General features: G+C 51.3%; 1 protein-coding gene across 6 annotated transcripts in view; it reads right to left on the bottom strand.

Moving 5' to 3' along the window:
* The window catches only part of RNF144A (ring finger protein 144A), a 97,111-nt gene that overhangs the window by 33,167 nt on the left and 41,214 nt on the right, over nt 1-22,730 (bottom strand). The window contains exon 2 of one of the 6 annotated variants that reach the window (XM_074331653.1): nt 11,020-11,195. The exons of 4 other annotated variants lie outside the window; for them this stretch is intronic. In XM_074331653.1, the coding sequence (XP_074187754.1) occupies nt 11,020-11,068 (49 nt within the window). In that variant the 5' untranslated portion in view covers nt 11,069-11,195. Of the gene's footprint in view, nt 1-574; nt 596-11,019; nt 11,196-22,730 lie in introns of those variants that run through there. One more of the 6 variants, XM_019757626.2, reaches the window with a different exon arrangement.

Raw genomic sequence — 22,730 nt, 5'->3', positions numbered from 1 at the left:
TATAAGCTCCAGAAGACGACGGGACACACACTGGGAGTGAGGCCGGAGCTCAGCATCAGGAGGGAGAGGAAGCGGGGACAAGGGACGCAGTCTCCTCCTCCCAGGACACTTAATAACTGAGAGGCTTAGTCTAAAGCAAATGCATTTTCCGTTGTCAGAGCTCTTTGACACAAATGCAAGTAATTTCTGAGTTGACTGGGGCTTTGCAGATAATTCAAGCAAGCTCTCATCACTTGACCTAAGGCCAAGGGGCCAGAATGCTTCGATGATCTGGGGGTCACTCTGCTACCTGGGGGCGCAGCGGACACCAGAATCAAGCCTTCGCATCTCCCCGAATTCATTCCATTCGGAACACTTCTCCACACCTTGAATCCATGCTCATGACTATTATTATTTTCAATGCCCACCACAGCTTTCTGGACCCTGGGCTCATGGGCCAAGATTGTTTTTCATCTTTTTTTTCTGCATGTTTTTCTGTGTTAACCCTTAAGTAACATCTCTGACGGCTCACTGTACAGAGTGATGAGTAGGTTTTGACTAAGGATGTTAGCTAGTCCTAAGAGGGATTACAAACCTTCACCGGAAGCTATGCAGGCTCGGGGCTCAGGACTGGAAACGTCCCCCAGGGGGCAGCAGCTCCTCAGTGGCTTCTCTGCTGGGCAGCTGGGGGTGGCTGTCGCCTCTGCTGAAAAGGCCTGGGCTCAGATTCTGCAGGGCTGGAGCAGCCTCCTGGAACCTGCAGAGCAGGGTTCAAACTCTTGTCCAGGATACTTGGTCATGTGATTTGGGTGAAATTACGTAACCTCTACAAACTTCAGTTTTTTCCTTCTGCAAAACCTTATACATCGTCACCTCCCATGTACACTTGGTACGAAGAGTGAGTGAGGAGTCATATATTTAAAATCACGGGGACATATTACCTGCTTGGAAAGCAGATGTCACTATTACATGTCGGGTTTAAGAACCAGGCCGTTAACTGGTATGGACTGAAGGGAGGGGACATGTGGCTGAGCAGAGAATAGCTACCACAAGCTCCGCCTTTGAGGAAGTTCAAGCTGATGGCCGTGACCTTTGAAGAAGAAAACATAAAACCTCTGGAAGCCTCTGACGTCGTCATCCGCTGTGCAGTGTGGTCCAAGCCTGGATACCCCCCAAAGTGGGTATCGGAAGGGCCGAAACCGAGGGCTCAACCCTTCAACGTGGAGTCCGTGAAGGCCGCCCCACCGCCAGTCCTGGCAGGCACATCGCGGGTCAACCACTGCCTCTCGCTCTGGACCACGGGTCCTCGCTGGCTTGCGTTCCCAGACAATTCTCACTCTTCCCAGCTTCTGAGCTTGGCTGCTTTTCCTGTTTACAACCTCCCCGAAGACGTGACCCTCAGCACGAATTGCTGGCTTGACCTCTCACTTCCTTTCTTCCCGGACCGTGATTTCCACTTGACCTCGAGACAGTGTGGCTTCCCACTGCTCCCCTTGAGGCAGGTCAGATTCCAGTTTCCTGCCCCACATCAGTATTCTTTCTCCACGAGAGGAGATACTCTCTGAGGTACATTCAAAATCATGACTCAAATGGTGACAACAATAGGATATATTTTACCAAAAAGAAAGTATACATTGTCCAAGGCCACCCTGGTCCTTCCTCACACAGGATGGGCTGAATATGACTTTGCAAACACTGAACAGCTGCAACTCGAAATACGAATGTGCTAAGAGAATCACAATGCACAATAAAAGAAAATAACAGTCTTTGTTTTGCTCATGTGACTGTCAAGTCATGAAACAACAAAAGATTTTAAGAACATCTGGTCGATTATAAGTATTATTCAATCTAAGCGATTCACAATGTTTATAAGGCAAGTTACTTACTAAGCTCCTGCCAGGGTTACAAAGCGCTGTGCGTTGTGCTGGGAGAGGTATGGGTGCGAGGATGGGAGAGCGCTGAAAGGGAGGGCAGTCCCCTGAGGTGGACAGTCCACCGATTACTACGAGGCCGGCACCATCCCGCCCCTGGGCTTTGGGGCTGTGGACTTCTACGGGTCCCTCTTCCCCAACCTTCACCCCTTCAAAGGACTTAAAGGAAGGGAAAGCAGTGGTCGACCAATCACTGTCCCCTTTTATGCTCATGACTTCCTCCAACAAATCCCTGGTCCTCAAGGCTGGCAGAGTCTCGCCCATGTTTGTTCCCCAACCCCCCACCCCACCCCCACCATTCCTCCAAATCCTCCATGCCCAGCGTCAGTCCCTGTGCTCTGAGAAGTCTCCTGGGTTCCTCAGAAGTCCTCAGCTGTCCCCATGTCTCAGTCTCTGCTGCAGGCAGCCTATCCGTGCTTCCTAGCATAGGCTCCCTGAAACACCAGTGTGGCCCAAGACCTTGCAAGTACACAACCTCTGGGGCCCTAACCCAGCCCTAGTAAGCTAGGCTCTCTAGGTCGGGGAGAGAGAGAGACGCAGCAACCTGGGTTTCCAGGAGCCTTTCAGGAGATTCTCATCCACAGCGATGTCTGAGAACCACAGCTATCTGTCACTCCTGAGAGCAACTCCCCTACCCCACCCCAGCTCCATCTGCCTCCAAAGCCATGTAGGCTGAAATCCAACAAAAGCACCGCCCGCCAGAGCACAACTGTGCAGCCTGTCTGCCTGGAACTGGGCTCGCCTCTGCACGTGAACTTGCATCGATTCTGTCTATGACTCTGGGTAAGTGTGGCTTTCCAAGTCCGCCACATGTGTTAGTGTGTCTCCCAACTTGATGATACATTATTCAAGAGTGTCTCTTTTCCATCCTGCTCAGCAGTGCTTGTAACAGGCAGACGCAGACGCGCACACACACACCCTGACTGTTTAATATGCATTATTTCATTTATCTGCACGTGCCTTTGAGACATCAAGAGTTTGCTATTCTTCCAGTTTCACCAATGAGGAAAGCAAGGTGCAGAGAGGATGAGGCAGCCTGCTCCACACACAGGGCGCTGGACGGCAGACTGCTGGGCCCTCAGGCTCAGTCACCAACCACTCTGCTGGGCCCCTTCCTGTATCTTACGCCCTGACTGACAATGGAGCTTGGTGGACGCAAGAGAACGAACTTCAGTCCCGCGTCTCAGCTTCCGGGGCCTCAGCCTAGCGCCCCCTTCTGGCAGTGGCTATGGAGAACACCGCTTCGTAATTTGGAGCTGTCAGCAGCCCTAGAAACATGGCAATGGCAGCTGAGTAAAAATTAACTACAGAGACGCTGCCTTGTCCGAGTGTATGGTTTCATAGCCCTTTAGGAAGGTGCTTGGCTGTTACTTCCTGCAAAGGAGACAATGCCTACAACTCAACAGCAGATTTTACTAGTTCCAGCAACTGTGCTGCAGGTAGTTATCCAGCAACTGGAAAACTTACATTCACATGAAACCCTGCATAAGGATGTTTAGAGCAGGTTTACTCATAACGGCCAAAACTGGGAAGCCACCAGGATGTCCTTCAGTCAGTGATGGATACACAAGCTGTGGTCCATCCAGACCACGGAACAGTATTCCACGCTAAAGAAATGAGCTCCAAGCCACGAAAAAACCTGGAGGAAACTTAAACGCACAAGACTACATGAAAGAAGCCAGTCTTGACAGGCTACAGACTGTGTGAGTCACCCATATGACCTTCTGGAAAAGGCAACGCTAGGGAGACAGTACACAGGTAAGCGGTTGACTGCAGGGGAAGAAGCTATGAGCCGGCAGAACACAGCGGATATTTAGGGCAGTGACACTACGCAGTATGGTACTGTCATGGTGGGTGCACGTCATCACACATTTGTCCAAACCCACAGAATGTGCGACACCAAGAGTGAGCCCTGATATAAATGCCATGCACTGAACTGTGGCCCCCCAAAATGCGTATGTTACAGCCCTCAGTCCCCATGTGACTATGTCTTTAGGAGGTAATTAGGATTAAAGGAGGTCATAAGGGTGGGGTTCTAATCCCACAGGACTGTGGCCTTAAGAAAGATCTGTCTCCCTGCCTCCCCGCCACCACCCTCTCTCCCCTCTCCCCACCATGAGGACTTAGCGAGAAGGCAGCCATCTGCAAGCCAGAAAGACAGGTCTCCCCAGAACCTGGGCGGCCCCCTGATCATGAACTTCCAGTGTCTAGAACTGTGAGAAAACGAATGGGTCCCTGTAGCGTAAGCCCCCAGGCTATGGAATTTTGTTATGGTGACCGAGCTAATCCAGTCAACTCGGGACTTTGGGTCACAATGACGCCTCACACTATAGGTTCACTGATGGTAATCAGTGTGCCACTCTGGTGGGTGATGCTGGAGGCTGCGTGTGTGGGGACAGGGAGGATGCAGGAATCTATGCTTTTCCATCCATTCTGCCGTGAAGCTAAACCTCTTCCACATGGGAACTCCCTGTGCTACCAGCATCTCCTTGCTAAACCTAAATCCAAATCCGTTAACCTAAATCTAGAGTGGAAGCTGAATCTGTACAACGAAATCTAAACCGACCTAAAATAAAGTTTTTTAAAAAAGTAGTTTTCATTTAAACCCAGATAAACCTACTGAAACGCAGATTCAACGGGAAGAGTACAGTTTTAAGCCAGTGTTTTCCTCCAAACAGTATTTTTAAGCGTGACCGGAGAAGGCTGAGACATACTGGGTTTAGATACAGTTGAACAGGTTTGTGTGTTATTTTTACCCACAAAACTCCTTAGGGGATTGGGTTTTCATGTGTTAATAAACACAGAGACGCCCCAGGAAGTGTGTCTGGTATGGCTCGACTGGGCCCCAAGAACCTCTCTCCAACACAACCTCACACCATTAAGGTTCATAAGGAAAAAAGAAGGAAGCAAGCTGCTCTCAGTCACTTCACTGCACCAGGCTCCTGCATTCAGAGCTGGCAGGGCAGCAGGGAGAGCAGACATAGCAAGTGAGGAGGCCCAGAGCAGGGCACCCGGCTGTCCGAGCCGCCCTTCTGCCCAGAACCAGCTCTCAAAGGACTCACTGGAGAAACAGCCACCGACATGTTACGTGGGGGAGGCTGTGCGGCCTTTCCTTAGGCATACACCTGCCCAGGTGAGGGGGAGAGGCGTTCCGTCATAGCATCAGTAAAAGGACATGACCTACCTAGGGAGGGTTGGGGGCATGCTGACTTAGAGGGAGCCTGGCCTTCCACAGAGCAGCCCCACCCCATCAAAGCTCCGAGCCTGCACTTCCCTTGCCAGAAAGAGTCTGGGCTGGGAGAAGAGGTCACCCTGGCAGGATTCCTCCAGCAGGGCCTGGGACTGCATGGGGCCCCCACAAGCACACGACAGAAATCCTGCTGAAAACGGTCTTAGAGGAATCTCCAGCGTCAGCTATGGCCTCCAGACGCCTCCTTCCCCCGCAGCTCGGCACACCTGTGCACTTGCCCTGGGAGCGGCCTCTCCTGCGGGAGGCAGGGCCTGGCCTGGGAAACAAGTGGCGTGCACGGCAGAGCGTTCACCCCTTTGTTTCTGAGACAGAGGCAGTCGGAGCAAGGCTTCCCCAGAGCTCCCAGGAAATATCCCACAGCAAGTTCCAGTGGTCCGGCAGCTTCCATGAGGGTCTTCTCCACAGACTGCCAGGCTCTCTGACCTCCGTCAAGGAATGAAATGCAGAGGACGGCACAAAGAGCCTATTGTTTCAGCTCCAATTCACCCACATTACGCTCCGGCAGCCAGAGAGCCTTGCTTTAAAAATCAAACATAAAGTCATTACATCTTAAGGCTAAAGGAGTCTTGGGATCTTTTGTCCTTTCTAACATGACTTCCTTGTTCCCAGCTGTTCAGAGACGTGCTAAGAAGTCACACAGCCAACCCCACCCCCGCACCCCCAACGCCACTTCCTTCTGCCTGACCGTGTGTTACTGTCAAACCTCGCCAGTGACATAGTCATCATCTCCGTTTTTTTCCAGACAAGGACACAGAGGAATGAGTAGCAGCATATATTACACCTATGATAAAGCGTGGGACCCCGTCCCCAGCTCTGCCAAACAAAGACTACTTTGTGGGGAGCAGAGACTGTCTGATGCTGTCATCCTCAGTTGTCCTGCTCCATTAGTCACTTCTGGTGGATGGCAAGGGTGGTTTGGGGGCACGCCTCTGGCCAGCGGGAGGGGGCAGCTGGGGCAGTGGCTGTTTCCTTCAAGGCGCCAAACAGAAGCCCTGTTGCCAGGACAACAGCCTGGGTTTGGGGTGTGTCCATCCCTTGAGTTACTGGAAGGAGCCGTGATGGAGTAGGGGGCCCGCAGTGGGGTGCAAAGAGGTGTCTGTGAAGATTCCAGAAGCCTGGGTTGTCATCTCAGCACAGCTGCTCAGTGACCATGCGACCCTTTGTGACCTGTCACTGTGCCTGCCTGGACCAGTGGCGTCATCTGCAGCTTTGGTGGGGAGAGCTGGCCTCCACGATTCTTCTGAGCCCGTGAAGGCTTCCCTCCTCCCGCCCACCTGAAAAGGTGTAACTGAGCTCCCAGGAAGGCAGCTGGTCCTGGTGGTGCAACAGGAAGGTGGGGAAGGGATCTCTAAGTGAGAGAGCAACAAAGAGAAACCATGCTTTCCGATGATAAAACCCTGTCACTGCACAGCCGTCTCAGGGCACATGACAAGCCGAGTCATGTTCCCTCTATTAAACCATTGCAACATTCAGCGTCCTCCTTTTCTAAGAACTCACCTGCTGTTCCACTGCAAGGAAACCCCCCCTTCCCAGCCCTATGCTCACACCACCCTAGTCTTCCACTAGGCTCGCAATTGGTTAGCCAATGGGCATTAGGTTTCTACAATGTTCTAAATGCTGTTCCCCACGTGGGAATACAGGAGCACACACGGCCAGGTGCCCCCTCGGAGAACCCTCGGATAAGAACCAAAGCCTTCGGTTGAAGCACCTGCCTTTCACGGTCTCATTGTGAAGGAAAAGGGATCAAATAAATGGTATAAAATGACAAGGACTCTGTTCAAAGGAACTTAAGGGAGTCGAGAGGAATCACCCCTGTATCAAGATCAGGCTGCAGTTTTCACTTCTTTGACGTACTTCAGCCAGAAAATGAAGTAAAACACGGGGCTTCCAAACACACTCAGCCCATCTCTTGCTGCACCGGTGTCCCTAGTGCTGGACTTCTTTCATGTTTTCTTGGATTTGCCTTTGCTTTCTAAGAGCTGGACAGGGACTGGATGGGAGGGCGGAGGGCATGGGAAACACCGGGATGAGTGGATACAATACACTCTGGGCATCAGAAGAGCTGCCTTCTCAGTGTGGGAGGCCAAAGTGTCTGGAGAGTCTCCAAAGACGAGCGTGGCAGGCTGACACGTGGGACTCAGGAGGGGGTTGGGATCGGGAGACGCGTACCTGGCCCCAGCCTTGGGTTCCGGGGGCGCCCTTGCAGACCAGGCCCAGGGGCATCCCAGAGGGCAGGCATGCTCAGCACGGCCGAGAACTGTGCGTGCATCTACACGCACCTATTTTTCCCAGTACACGCGTGTGGTTGAGATGAAGACCACATGTACTAAACGCATTACTGAGTTCACACACGCGACAACAGAGACCTCCTTTCAATTATCAATAGCAATCCTGGAGAATCTGACTCTAGTCACCGCACATGTAATAGTGAACAGACTCGGTAAGTGCCCTGCCCTCTGGGAGCTTGCACTCTGGAGGGGGTGGGGGTGTGGAGAAACCAAATGAGCTAAACTGGTGATCTATAGTGTGTTAGTTTGTTGTGCGTGTTCTGAGGGAAATATTAAGCTGGGGGGGGGGGGGTGCCTGCAATAAGCCAGGGATTAGGGGGTCTGGCAGGGTACAATGACAAACAGGGCTGATGACAAGTGCTCACAACCTACATATACTCTGAAAGAAAAGCCGCTGGGATGTGCTGACAGTTTGGGTATTGGTGTGAGAGACAGACAGCAGTCAAGGGTCAGCCCAGGGCCTTGACCTTAGCAAATGGAAGGACGGACAAAGGGCAGAGCTGCCAGTGCTGAAGCCCAGGGAAGGGGCAGCCCCGGCAATGCCCATCTACCACCCGCTGCAGGAAATGCAGTGGAGCCCTGTGGGTGCAGCTCCTCCTTCCGGCGTGTTACAGTGTCAGCAGGCGAGGCCGGCTCTGGGCCAGGCAGACCCCTCAGGGTTTAGACCAGGCTCTGTGACCCACAGGCCAGCCTGTTCTTTGTACAGCTTTCAAGCTAAGAATGTCTTTTTATATTTTTAAAGAGCATAAAACACACAAAAACACAAGTAAACAAAGAAATGTCTGTCGGCCAGCCAAGCCTAAAATACTCACTACGTGGCCCTTTCCAGAAAAGTCTGCTGACACGTTTTATAGGTTGGCATCCTCGACTCCAGGTGTGCGGTTGGCACAGGAGCTCTGGACAAGGCCCAACGAGTCTGGAAGTTCCTCCCAGAAACACTCCAGGAGAGCAGAATCCGGGTCAGGAGCAAGGCAAGGACCTGGGCACCCGCATCCTGAGAATGTCCCTTAAAACACACGTAACGCGAGCAGCCCGCTGTAACTTCCAGAGATTAGAATGAAAAGGACCGACTACAGACTCGGGCGTCCACGCGACAGAACATTTCCTTGTGACACAGGAAGCTTGAAACTGACGTCAATGTAATTCTGAGTCTCATCCCTGGCACTCAGTTCCCTGAGACCCGCAGGCTCCTAAGGATTTGTTCCAGAAAGACAACAGCACAGGCCCGTCTGAGGGCCCAGAGAACACAGCCTTAGTTCTGGAGGCTTCTCGCAGGAAAGCCGACAGGAGCCTTTACACACGTCCTGTGCTGCTCGCAGCGTGCCGAGGGGCTCACACGGGGACCGCCCATGGACAGCCCTCCATCCACCTGGGAGTGGGAGGCACGTCAGTGCCCATGTCCTCCGATATGGAAGCAGTGACATCTGCCAACAGAGGCGTGGGAGAGACAACAGATCCCACTGGAAGAACAGGAGTGTTTGCCCTCACCTGGAGAACTATCTCCAAACTCTCATTTCTCCCTTTGGGGACAATCAGAGTTCACTTTCAATGACTAATAAACTATAACCCGCCGTGCCATGAGCCGGGCAGAAGTGGCAGCATTCCATGTGCCTCAGTTATTCCCTCAATGTAACAATGGCCCCAGGACTATGAACAGACCCCCCTTAGAAAATAAGTGTGACAAGCCCAGAGCACGCTACGGCACTTCAGCAGGATGACAACTGTGGCAATAATACCAGATTTTTATGTTTCCCAACGCACACAGGCCTAGTCCTAATGTCCCCCACTTGCTTCAATCACGTGATCACCTCCATGTAGCCGCCAGCACCCATGCCCCGCCCCCCTGCATGTCACCCCACATACGCCATGTGTCCTTCCTTAGCATTCTTTGTTTTCTCCCCCTCAAGAACATAAGCACCATGAGAGTCAGTATTACCATTCAACGGTTTTCATAAACCTACTCAAATTTTAAAAATGGCTACAATTTGCCCTTTCCTTTAGTGCCCAGTTAACTAGCTGGGAAAGAAATAGTAGCCTCAGTCGGCCATTGCCTGTCCCATTGGGGTGAAGAGGACACTTTCTTCTTCCAACGACGAGGACTGACGCTCCCCCTGCCCCTGACAAACTGCAGGGGTCCCAACATACCTACTTTCTGATCAAACAAAGCTGAGTAGCACACGTGATATCCTTACGATCAGCTGCGGAGTTCCTGAAGGTCTTTATCCTATTTTGGATTTTGCAACTCAGCAACCAGCACCAGAGATAGGAAGCCAGCTCACTCTCTTCTTTGGACAGAGTAAGAACTGAGGCTCAAGAGGGATAAAGGATTTGCCCAAAGACCCAAGGTAACGAGTAGCAAATCCAGGGCTCTGACCCCAGGCTCCGGGCTCCTGAAGGCCCTGCCCTCCCCCCGCCCCAGCGCTCCGTCTACACCCCGTCCAGCAGCGCTCACACCTCACCCACTGCTCAGAGTCTGGGAGAGGCTCCTTCCTTCCAGTCTCTCACTGCCGGCTCTGTGACCCGGCCACCGTCGACAGAAGCACAGTGGCTAACCCGGCCGGTCTACCTTTAGGACACAAGAGGCCCCCTCTCAGAAGCAGCACCACTGATGTTTCTAACCTAAGAATGTTAAAGGCGCAATGTTGTGCTTTTTCATCAGCGTCATCTGGATACCAAATAGGACATGTGGGCTACTGATGACAATGACAGACCACTCAGTTGGTCAGATGCTGAAATCAACCCCGTGCTCGGCTTCCCTGATGAGAAGATGGGTCGTAATCACACGGAAAGCTGCTCTGTTTCCCCACGGTCAGTACCAAAGGCTGTATGTTCCAATAACTGGGAAAACAAACCCTGCCCCCTCATTTGGAGCTCCTAACTGCACGAGGAGGACAAGTGGGTGGCAGTATGTCCAGGCTGGGCTGAGGACCACAGGTTAAGGGTGTGACCAACATTAGGAGGTCGGGAAGGGTCCACCCACCGCAGCTCCATCCCAGCCAGTCCAGAGACCACGTTCCGATGTTCCTTAGCCCACATGTCCGAGCCCTTCACCCACTATTCCAGAACTCATATTCCAACAGGGACTCACAGGACACCCAAGACGCCCCAGTCCCTCTTTGCTGGCTCTAGCTGGGGAGACTCAAGTGCATATGAGCTCACGAGACGGAGAGAAAACCAAAGCCATGACAGAGTGGTCACGATCCTGATGCAAACCCCTTCGCGTCCCCCTTTGTCCCAGCAGCTCCCCGTCCCCACTCCATCCTTCAGCTAGATGACAAAGACAAACCACAAAACTTACTCAAAATGAGTTCCGCCATGACGGCGAGGATCGCCACAGGTGCAGAAACAGAGCTTTCACTTAAAGAATATCCACAAAGACAGAGGAAGGCCCCAGACAGACAGTCAGTGCCTGCCAACTGCAGACCCGATTCATGTGTGTCCTGAGCAGGAAGCTTTGTTCACAGCGCTCCCCTGAGGGAATTCACTGTCATCAAATAAACTGACGCAACCTTTCCTGAAGGGAGACAGCCATGCGGCCTTAAATTATTCCCAAGAAAACACCACCACCAACCTGTGCACAGCCGTCCACGGCGGGAAGCACTCCTGCTGGGAATACGCATAAAACGCCAGGCTAGAGAGCATATTTATTTCCCGCGCACTGTGACAAGCTGGATTTTTCCTCTGTGAGGTGTCCCTGCGCGTGCAGCCTTCGGTCACAGAGAGCAGACGTGGAACAGCCTCAGGAGTCTGTTTCAGGAAAGGATGGAGTTGTTGAAATGATAACGAGTCTAATGGGACTATGTTCTCGTAAGGACGCAAAACTCTTAGGTCACTTGAGAATCCTTAGTATAGAATTATGGCACCAAAAATAATATTAACAGAGCCCGCTGTATCCAACCGCCATCATCCTCATTCCCAGGTTATGACAGCCTCTGCCACACGAAGGGGCATTCAGGAACGTTCCAGAGAGGGGCAAGCCCACGCTCTCCAGGGCGGTGTCGGATGATGGGCAGCTCTGCCCTGCTCTGCCCAGGGTCCTCTCTTCTCCCGGTCTGCTCCCCTCCCGCAGATGATGAGGGGTGGGGGCCTGGCGGCTGTGCCTCTGCTTCCCCAGACATCTGCAGGCCAGTCACGACACCATTTCATCATGTGTCCCCAGCACCAGAGCTCCCAGTGACGGCCTGTGATGCACGTGAAATACGCGCTCCTCAACCGCTCCCACCAACACCTCTTCTTCACTTTACTCCCTTCCATTCCTTCTTTCCTTTTCTCCCCAGCACTTGGCATTGCCCACTGTTTCACTTCCTCATTGTAACATCTGTCCTCTTCTCCCTTTCCAGATGTACATGCCACGAAGGCAGAGGTTTCCATTTGCTTTGCTCCCTCTCGTACCACAGAGGGCATCAGGGCGCCAGCACAGAGAACATGCGCCATGAGACGGGTCAGCACAATTTATCTGACACTCACACTCCCCGCCTGGGAAAAAGCCAGGTGGCAGCGCTCCCGCTCTGTTACTCTAGAAGCTTCACTGGTAATGGGGAATTTCATGCCCATGTAGTATCAACTACGGGGTACCATGCTCTACAGACCTATAACGGGCTACATATGGGAAGCACCTACTGAGCGAATGGCTCAGGATTTACTAGAAATTAGGTGTGATTTTTCTGCACTGAAGTAAAAATGCTCATTTCGGCCCTTTAAATGTATGTGAAAATTGTCCAGTCACCTGTGCTCTGCTGTGAACTCATGTAGAAACGTGCCAGCTTTCCCTTCCTGGGAACCAGGACACTGGCCTGCAGCCAGCCTCCCGATCTTGGCATGTCTCCTAAGCAATCTGCTCCCTGATTTACTCATGTGAAAAGTGACAGGGCTCATTTTCCACCTATAAGATCAACGGAACATTTTCTGAATAATAATTTGGTTCCAGGTATGGAGAAGCTAACAAACAAACATGGCTGGCAATAATATGCAAGGCTAGAACACTTTTGAGAGGCAATAGGCAATATTTTTCCAGAACCTTAAAAATGTTTAAATCCCTTAGTCAAGTAACCCCATTCCTGGGAATTGACCCATAAAATAAAAAACTGGGAGCAAGAACATGTTCATTACATCATTTTCCATAATATTAAAAAGCTCTAAGTGCATAAAAGTCATTTTTGAAAGGTGATACCAAGGAAATAAGAGCAGAAAAATGGAAAAGTGTGGGCCACAGAATGTCATTTTGCAGTAGTAACCAGTGGCTTTAGGATACGATGCTGGTGGGTGGAAAGAGAGCATAAAATGTACATGCTCGGGGCGGCCGGATGGCTCAGGTGGTTAGAGCGCGAGCTCTAAACAACAGGGTTGCTGGTTCAATTCCCACATGGGATGGTGGGCTGCACCCCCTGCAACTAAAGATTGAAAATGGTGACTGGACTTGGAGCTGAGCTGCGCCCTCCACAACTAGACTGAAGGACAACAACTTGGAGCTGATGGGCCCTGGAGAAGCACACTGTTCCCAATATTCCCCAATAAAATTGTTTTTTAAAAAGTACATGCTCGTATGTCAGGCACTACAAAGAAAAGATACACACTCGTAAAAATCACTGTTTCATTAGGATGAGGAGAAAGTGTTTTTCTTTCTGCAGTATTCCTGTTCACATCTAAACTTCAAATACTTCTAAGTTTCAAACACTTCTGCAAAGCCAAGGAAAAGCAAAATAAATAACAAAATGAACAAAAATTTGCACAACTTATCCCAAAGAGCTAACCTCCCTAAAACAGTTTTCGAAATTGAGACATAGAAGAGCAACAGCTTAATAGAAAGTGATCAAAGAATAACAGTTCACAGGGAAAGGAACACAAATGGCCCCCAAGTCTACGCATTCATAAGAAGAGAATGCAAATTAACTACACAATAGGCCACTTCTCAACCATCTCACTGGCAAACATTCAAATGTCTGAGCAAACACCTGCAGGTGCAGCTGTGGGTCAACATCCACTCTCCTGCCTCACTGGCTGGAGTTCAACCGGATCCAACACATGGAAAGGGGGGTCTGTCAGCAGCTAACAACATTGTACCTTCCTTTACCCAGTGACCCAGAATTCCATGTGGCCAGAATATGAAGGCAGTCAGTACGGTCTTGTTGGGCACGCCAAAAGATGAAAAGCAACCCAAGTAGGGGCAGGTTAAATGCCACGGGCAGCGCACACGGGGGAAAACTGCAGCAGCAAGGACGACAGGGCCTCATAGGCATTAAAACAAAAAGGTCGACAGAACGTACCAAGAGAAAAGAGCCAAGTGTAGAACAGTATTATATGCCGACAGTTGTGTAAACTTGGTGTGTATCTGTACTTATTTTTACCTGCACAAAGAAACACTGGATGAATACCCCAGATCCTAATTAAAACGGGGACCTCACAGGGAGGGAGGGTCGGGAGGTGGAGAGAACGGCCAGGCAGAGAGGCAGACCAGAGTTCTCCACATTTACCTTAAATATATGTGGCTGTAAACCCTGTGGATATCCCTGTTTGAAAGTTACAAAGATTTTAATAAAATAACCTAATGTCATAATAATAATCATTTGAAATACATAGAGGGTCTTTTGGCCTTAATTCAGTCGAGGGTTAGTGCCCATTCATTCTACCCATCTATTTACCTACTTAAAGTGAGAAGTATTTCACTATTGTATAAATTAAAAGTTCCAAATGATATTTTAATAGTAATTTTCTTCTCTGAGGTAACTCAGATTTCCAAAAAAAGTCAGTATGCGTCTGCTCGCCTACATGTGTCTGCCGAATTCAAACTCTGACCTCCATATTATTGTCAAAAGCTTCAACAGCCTCTGATCAGCTGGCTGCCTCTCAGAGCTCAGATTTGAGACAAGGGCCTGAGGCTTTCAGTGTCAGCCTTTTCGGGAGGGTTTGAATTTTCCCACAAGGGATAAACAAGCAGCATTAATTCAAATAAGAATTAAGAGATAATAATCACAGCTGAGGCATAATGAGAACTTGAGAGTTTGGTAAACTCATTAGCCATTTCACGATACAACAGCTTCATGAGGCGGGGACAATCACCCTCGTTTTGTAGGAGGAAACTGAGGCACAGAGAGGCTAAGTGACAGGGCAGGTTGTGGACCTGCTGGCAGTCCAGACCCGGTCCTTGCCCTGTAAGCACCCACTGTAGGTCCTGATTTCCTGAAGTGAGATGAGGCTGCACGCAGCCATCTCAGGGAAATGCAGAATCATGCTTCAGGCCCTAGCCTCACTTCTTAAGAACCTGCACCGTTCCATCGCTGCACGGCTGGTGACCAGGCCGTCGAGGTGAGCTCCACCATCCCAACCTACAGATTCTGCACTGAGACGGCAGACCTAGTAACAAGCCCCCGCCATGGCCGAAAGCACTCTGCAGTGCAGAATTGTCCCCAATCTTCATTCCCACATCCTTCCTTGCACTGGCGATCACCATGTTATCCTCAAGCCCAGGGAAGGTGCAGAGCAAAGGTTGGCAAGTTTCATCGGCAGAGGCTCAGACAGTAGATCCTTTGAGCGTGAAGGGACACCCAGTCTCAGGTAGCAGCTAATGGACTCTGCTGCTCGCCAGCGAAGCAGCCAAAGGCGATTCCTAAACCGACGGGCATGGAAACCGCAGGCCACACGCTGACCCCACTGTAGGTACCTTGGGTGAAAATCCTGCCCACCATTCTAACCTTCCCCCTCGCTAAACATCATTAAATGTTCTAATAAAGTTTGTTTTTTTCTTCCTTCCCTAAAATTTCATTTCCATTCAAATGCCTGAGCCTGTTGTGAAGACGTTTCACAAGCTGACCCTCGGCCACCTACAGCCTGCACCGCACAGCCTGCCCTACCTCACGAGGGGCTCACGGTCAGTGTCGAGGGAGAACCGGCTGTTTCAGCCACCCGCTCCCCTGCTTATTTCCTGCAGAAGCTCCAGGCCTTCCCATTGCTTGGCCTTTGCTCGTGCTGTTCCAATGGCACAAATGTCCACGCCTCTCCTTCACCACCAAGTGAGTCGTGTCCCTCCACCACCATGCGGCTCAAGGGCACCTTCCAAGACCACCTCAGCACCAGGCATGGCATGACCCTCAGGGGCGCAATCTGAGGCACCGCGACCACAACTGACATTCAGACATCAAGCCTTTCCTCCACATTAAGTCTATAAGCTTCTCAGGGTCAAAGCCATGCCACCTTGCCTCATGCTCTTGACTCTTACATGACATTTATTCTGTGGGTTTGATGACAATATGGTGGCCTTCCCAAGCCATGACACATGAGGGAAGCTGAAAAAGTGCAATAAACGAAGCCAGCTAGTCTGTGGTGCCAGCCAATGGTTGTTGGTGCCAATTCAACACCAACAGGCATCCCCAATTTGGGGTGCAGTGAACAAGGAAACCTTATTCAGTGCAAACGCCTCCACTGCGCTACAGCACGGCTGTGGGACAGCGCTTGTCCAGCATTAAATGTCAGGGCCTTAGTTTCAAAGCAAGGTAATCTGGAGCAGAATTACACTCTCCCAACCCTAAGTCCAGCCACCCCCTGGAGAGGACGCCTGCTGTCATCATGACTCACTGATCACTCTGCCCCCACGGGGACAGGATGAGCTACGGTGACTTAGGGAACTGACCTCATGAGTTCTGTCCTGTCCACGCATCTGCTCGGCCAGGCGCGGCATCTATGAGATGTTTTCCTCTGGGAGTTTGGGCCCCGCGGGACACAGCACAGGACTGGGACCCCTGACCTTGGCCTCAGTAGTGTGTATAGGGTCCCACCCAAGGTGGGACCCAGCCAGCTGCCTTTTCAACCACGGTCACAAGCATGCAGCCAATCTCTCAGGTAAAATCGTTCAGAAACTAGAGAGGCCAGGAAAGGAGGGTGGGGGCAGGAAAGGGAAAGGGTTTTCCGAGGGGAACCGAATCCCACATTCCCATTCCAAGAAATAGTGGTTAGCCCACAATGAAACCACCTGGGGCTGTTTCCACTCAGCCCAACCCACTCAAAAAATTCTTCTAAAAGGGAAAAATAAGTTACAGACCTAGAAAAACATGTGCAGTTTAAGAAGGTGAGCGGGGGCGAAATTAGAAGTTATATAATATCCCTTTTGAGGGAAAGTTATCGCCCGAAGTTTGACAGAAGAACAAAGAAGCAGGACAGCATTTCAGCCTGTCACTCACCCTCTCTGTAGAAGTACCATGCAGGTGACGGAGGCTGTGTCCAAAACCCAGATGGCGATGGGGGGCGGGGGGGGGGGGGAGAGAACAGTGGAAATTAGAATCCACTCAGCTGCCTGCTACTGTCAGGCTCCCAGGAAAGCCGTGGGTTCCGGGGGCTGCAGCCCGACTGCTGGTACCCCTGCCAGCCTGTGGGTCTGGAGGAGGGAACCATCCATTCCGCCCCCAGGGGCCTGAGCAGCGAGAGGCGAGGCTCCTCCTCCAGGGCAGAGGCCTGCAATCTCCCGTTTGCAGACGGTAAGAAGCGCCCAGTAAGAAAACTGCACTGAGTTCAAAAAACCAAGACAGGAATCTAGAAATATACAGTCCCTCGTTTCTTAACCTGAAGTAAGACACAGTCAAGGCTTCGTTCGGAAGTAAGGATGCAGAGTTAGACAACCGGGAGTTTAAGCCACACCAAAACTCCAGTAAATGTCACAGTGAGGGAGAGCCTGGGGACCGCATGGTCCCAGCCGTCTCCCAGACATCACTCAGAGACAAGTGACTCCCATGGCCACAGAGCTGAGTGGCAGAATCAAGTGAGCAGGCAGATGTCCTCATCCTCAGGTCAGTGGAGCTGCCAGGCCACCACACTGACACCCAGGGGCTGTCTGCCCTTAGAAGAACCACGGCCCCGTGTTACAAGCTGAATGATGGGCAGAGGCACGAGGTCTGCAAGAGGGAAGGGTCAAGGAGAACTCGGTAATCCTCAGACCCCCTTGTTCTTGGCCAGACCCCACCTCAGAACTCAATTTGCTTTTCAATCTTAACTATCACATCGCAACATTCATTAACTCTCTGGAACCTATGCCAAACAACATATGAGTATATATACCAGACATGCCCATCGGTGGGACCCCACCCCCCACCCTCCAGGGCTCAGACGGTGCCAAAGAAATCAGGCCGACTCGAGGAACCAGACCACTGAAGGAATTTCCATAAGGCAAGAGCTCACAGACCCTTGGAGATCGAGGGAGCTGAAGAGAACACTGCACACGCACAGCCTTCCCCATCGGGCCCCCGTATCGCCTGGGCCAGCTGGGGCTCCTGCAACAAAGACAAGGAAAGAGGGCTGGAAACCCAGGGGACAGCAGCAACGAAGGAAAATGGCCATCAGCCTTTCTATTTTTCTACACTTGCCGAATAGCCCACAAAGTGTATGCCATACTTTGTAACAAGAAAAACGTGACAAAGGAACAAAACAAAGTCTTGGAAAGTAAGGTGGAGCTGAGCGTGACTTCAACACACAAAATTTCATGCCATCGAGTTTTTGGTCTGTTTGTTTAGTGAATGTTTTTTGCACTAGTTTTTATATAGACCATGATTTGGGAGCAATAAATTTAGCCCAGAACTTCAAACAATCAGAGGACGTGGGAGGAAAGTAGGAGCACTAAGCCCCTTGAGGGGTCACTGAGGAGTGACAAAACCAGGCCCCTGCAGGTGTCCAGAAAGAAGGCTGACATTGTCCACCTCCTGGGCCCGGGGGCTGCACTAGGACCAGACGGCTGGGGTCACCCGCCTGCAGCCCTCTCGCGAGGGGAATGTGGGAAAGTTACCTGACCCATCCGGGCCTCAGTTTTCCCATCTACAAAACGAAGATGATGATACTTGTGTTAGTCACCTAAAGCTGCCACAACAGAGCACCAGGGACGGGGGACTTCAAGGACAGGCATTGACTGTCTCATGTGCTGGAGGCCGAGGTCCAAGGTCAGGGTGTGGGAGGCTGGTTCCCTCTGCGGCCTCTCTGCTTGGTGTGTACACACTGTCTTGTCCGTCTCTTCACACTGCTTCGCTTTTTGCACATCTGTCTCTAAATTTCCCTTTTCTGAGGACAACTGTGATAGTGGGTTACAGCCCACTAAGGACCTCATTTCCATTTGATCCCCTCTATAAAGACCCTCTCTGCAAGCACACTGTGAGCTACAGGGGTCAGGACTCCAACCTGTGAATTTGGGGGGACACAGTTCAGCCCCCATGGAGCTTATCAGAGAGAGGGTTGCAGTGAGGACTAAATACGGAGGTGACACACAGCTGAGGGGGCCTGGACAGTCAGTGCTCGCCCAGAAATGACCGCCGATGTCCTTGCCATGCCTCGCTGACGGGCTGGCACAGAGACCCTGGTGGCAGCCCCAGACCAGGAGGCCGGAGACCCAAGGCACGACCAACGTCACGGCCACAACGTCCCTGAGCCTGAAACCTCATCTGAGCAACAGGAACCCGCCAAGCTCAGTGTCACTGCAGCAGAATGGGACGGACTGGAAGGCGGCAGAGAGAGGAAACAGCATGGCTGTCACCACCCTGACGCCTGAGGACAATTCGCCCAAGCACTGGCAACAAACCCACCAAGTTCAAAGTGTCTCCTCTGTCTGGAAGAAAAGTTGTTTTTCTAGACATGGCGGCTAAACTGATTTGTAAACAACCAATTTACAGGTAACTCGGAATGCTGTTTTGCACGGCTGGGGAAAATGACCATTTGGTCAAGTGTGTTTGCTCCTGGTGACGAGAACAGGCCGACCCAGAGAAGGGGAGGGGTGCCTTCAACGTGAGGTCCTGCCCATGAGCCCGGGCCCTCATGGCTGCCACTGCCACTGGATGAATTTCAAGGACTGGAGTCGCTTGTGGTGTTCCCAGAATAAAGGCACAACACCGGGTTTGCCCCAGCGAAGGACGTGACGAGCGATTGGCTCAGCTGGGCCTGCCAGCTGGGAGTTTGCTCTGACCCGGCTGGCTTCTGTGCCCTAAATGTTCACTGCCCTCCTGCTGCAGCCAAAAAGGAAAAAAAAGAAGCCAACATATTTTAACGTGTGAGTCATCTTGAAGGAGATTCTCATTTTGCATTTTCTAATGCAAATGAGGAAAGCCAGAAAGTTCTAGAACATATGTACCTCTTCCAGCCTTCTCAAGAGGGGCCCAGAGAGGAGAAGGAACTTGACCAAGGGACACACTCGGGGTTGGCAAGGACAGCCTGGCTCTCGTCTCCGTGAGTCCAGCGCTTTTTGCCCATGGCGTGCCGTCTCTACTGTCTCACCAGTAATACTCCGCCTTCATAGAAAATTTCACGTTGTTCCGTGTCACAGTTGCGATGCCCGGAGAGTAGCCGTGGTAGTGAAGGAGGAACACACAATTTAAAAGCAACTAACAACAGATCTCGCACAATTCAGAATCCTTTCACGAGGGAACAGTTCCTTACTCCACGGATGCCAGCAGCTCATTGCACACGGTGACCCATTTCTGAAAAGACATCAGTGCTCCTTGAAATGCTAATCAGATCCGCCAAAATATGGATTCCAAAACCAAACAGATTAGTGCTTTGAATTTAAAAACACATTCATGTCCTTTGATTCACCTGATTCTCCCAGCAAGCTCTTGGGTTTTCCTGTCGTGCACAAAAAGGAAGAGAGAAGCGCATCTTGACGTGGCTTCCCCCAGAAGCAGGCAGTGGTCCCAGGAGAGATGCGAAGTGAGGCAGGCAAGGAAAGCAGGATTCATCAAGCCACCACCACTGTGGTTAACGGGAACTTCATCTTAACCACTCGGGGAGCTGCGGTCACAGCCTGCTCGTCACCAGCCCGTCCTAGAGGCCAGGCCAGGCCAGTTACCTCCCACCTGCTGGCCCATTGGCTGCGGCTGCTCCACGGCAGGATTCTCGTATCCACACTCGCAGCCCTAGGATGAGGGGCTCCTCAGAGAGAGGCAGGTGCCCACAGCTGGGCCAGTGGGCACTGAAGGGGCAGAGTGGAGGTGGGGTGGGGGTGGGGCACGAGCCACCAGACCGTGGCTCTCCGTCCTCCTGCCTGCAGGCTGCTGAGTGCCCACGCTCTGTGCTTCCGGGAGGAGGTCCTGTGGACAGTGACAAACGAGCCCTTCCTCCTGTAGATGAGGAATTACGTTTCACATAACACTTTCAAAGCTTGATTTGCGGCAATTTGTCAGACAAATCAGACTCTCACTGGAGGAAACACGATCTAAATGCAGCGAGACGGGTCAGAATTCATTATAACTCATGTATGGAGGGATAAGAACCTCAATTTAGGGGGTGGGGACAGGGAAAAGAAGAAGCAAAAAAGGATGGACAGTCACGCCCAGGGAAGCCGTCTCGGGCGCGGCGGACAAGGGCATGTGGGAGGAAGGACCAGACCAAGATGTCTCCAAGACAACTCCCGTGCAGGGCTGTAAAACCTCCTGACACCATTCACAGGAGCCGAGAAAGCAGGATCGATTTGGGAAGAGAAGTCTGTGCTGGGCAGACGCACAGACGTGCAAAGGACAGAGGCCTCCAGGTGGAAACGCCCAGGAGGGGAGCCCAAGGTCTGGCAGAGGGAACTGGATGATACAACAGCTGAAGGACCCCGTAAATGCAGCAACCCGGGCAGTCGCCCGAACCACCAACTCCATGACTGTCCTGTCCACGGTGAGTCCCCCCAGGTCATTATTTTACTACACAACCTGCTTCAGACCAGCTCAGGACAGGCTCTCTCGCTCACTCATCCTCTCACACCAATATTTATGCACCTCAGAAATGCAAGAGGAAGAGGTTGCCATGGAAAAGGAATGTCGCTGCTATTAACCTCTACTTTAAAACATTATTTTCAGAATGGGCTGTTTGGGATATTCTGGGTGACTGGGGGTTTCTACAGTGGCAATTTATCCTTCTCCCAAAACAAACCTCACGGCGGAGCCTTTTTGGGTTCTGGGAAGACCAACGCCAGTTATGCCAACTGGCGACCAGTCAGACTTCACGCCACCGCTGCTGTTTTGTTCCAGCTTCCCAGCTCGAGGGGAAGAAAACACCCGGCATGGGGAGAATGACCCCAATCTGAAATAATTCCAGAGCTTCTCTGGCCAGTTTTTCAGGATGAGACGCACACAATTTAAATCGTCTCTATTTCTTCCAAAATATATTTGTAAAGAAACTTGGTGAATTTCACTGCTTCACGAGGCACACCACTGCGGACTGAGTACACAACTTCTCTAAAACTTAAAGTGTGATTTTGGCATTGACGGGGGTCGGGGGGAAGGGGCAGGACATAAGGGGTAGGGGGCTGGGCTCTGGGCAAGGCAGCGCCTGCCACCTGCCTCGGGAAGTTTCCAGTGTGAAGATAAAATAAGACAGGTGCATAAGTAACTGCACAAAATCGAAGGGAAGGGAAGTGATGTTTTACTGGTTGTCCAGTAAGGTAGGGGCTGGACCTACTTATAGTCTGATGGGGTATGTGTTACCTTGACCTCACAGGTGAGGAAACTCAAGAATTCCCATTTCTCAGCGTCATGTGTCTCTTTGAAATAAAATCTGAATGGCGTCCTTGGCACGCATGCCTCCTCTCCAAACATGTTAACACCTGTATGAAGGCTGAATCTGTCACATACCTTTGGAACCCCAAAAGCTCCACTCACGGAGTCTCGCGTGGAGTCGCCGCTCAATGGAAGTCTTAAGTGGACGGTTAGCATTCTAAGACAGAATACGTACTTTTATAGGAATTCGATATCAAAAATCAAATGCCTTTACCCCTCAGAAAATCATTTGCTGTTTTTTTCTTTCCTGTTCAGATCGGTGCTGCATGTTACTATCCTAACATCTGAGTACAACCAAGGAAGGAAAACATAACCTGCATATGAACTGAATGCCTATGAAGCCAGGGTTCCCCTTGTGATGCCCTAACAGGCAGTTAGAAACCTTGGGCCGACAACATCAGACTTAGGAACAGAAGAGCATCTGTTACTACCTTTCCAGTTGCAAAAGTATCACATGATGTGTTAAAGGGAAAATACAAGACAAGGCATAAAGAGGGCAAGTGATAAATCCACAAACCAAGAAAGACATCAAGGGAGCCAGGTTTCTTTCACACATCAGAGCAGGGTTTTTTAAAAGCTTTTTTCAATGCCAAAGACACACACACACACACACACACTCCCTTAAATTGGCATTCCACTGGCCAATGACTTCACACAATCCCTTCACTGCCAAGTGCAGAGGGAAATGCAGCCAGTACTCTCCTCCGCGCTTCCTCCATCCTGGAAGAAATAAACAAACCACTTGTAAATGTGAGAGCAGGGCTGAGACCAGGCAAGCAAGGCC

This window comes from Rhinolophus sinicus, linkage group LG05 (assembly GCF_036562045.2).
Source record: "Rhinolophus sinicus isolate RSC01 linkage group LG05, ASM3656204v1, whole genome shotgun sequence".
In the NCBI taxonomy this organism is placed as follows: Eukaryota; Metazoa; Chordata; class Mammalia; order Chiroptera; family Rhinolophidae; genus Rhinolophus; species Rhinolophus sinicus.
The sequence above is the reverse complement of the archived record's forward strand: the minus strand, read 5'-3'. Positions and strand labels throughout refer to the sequence as shown.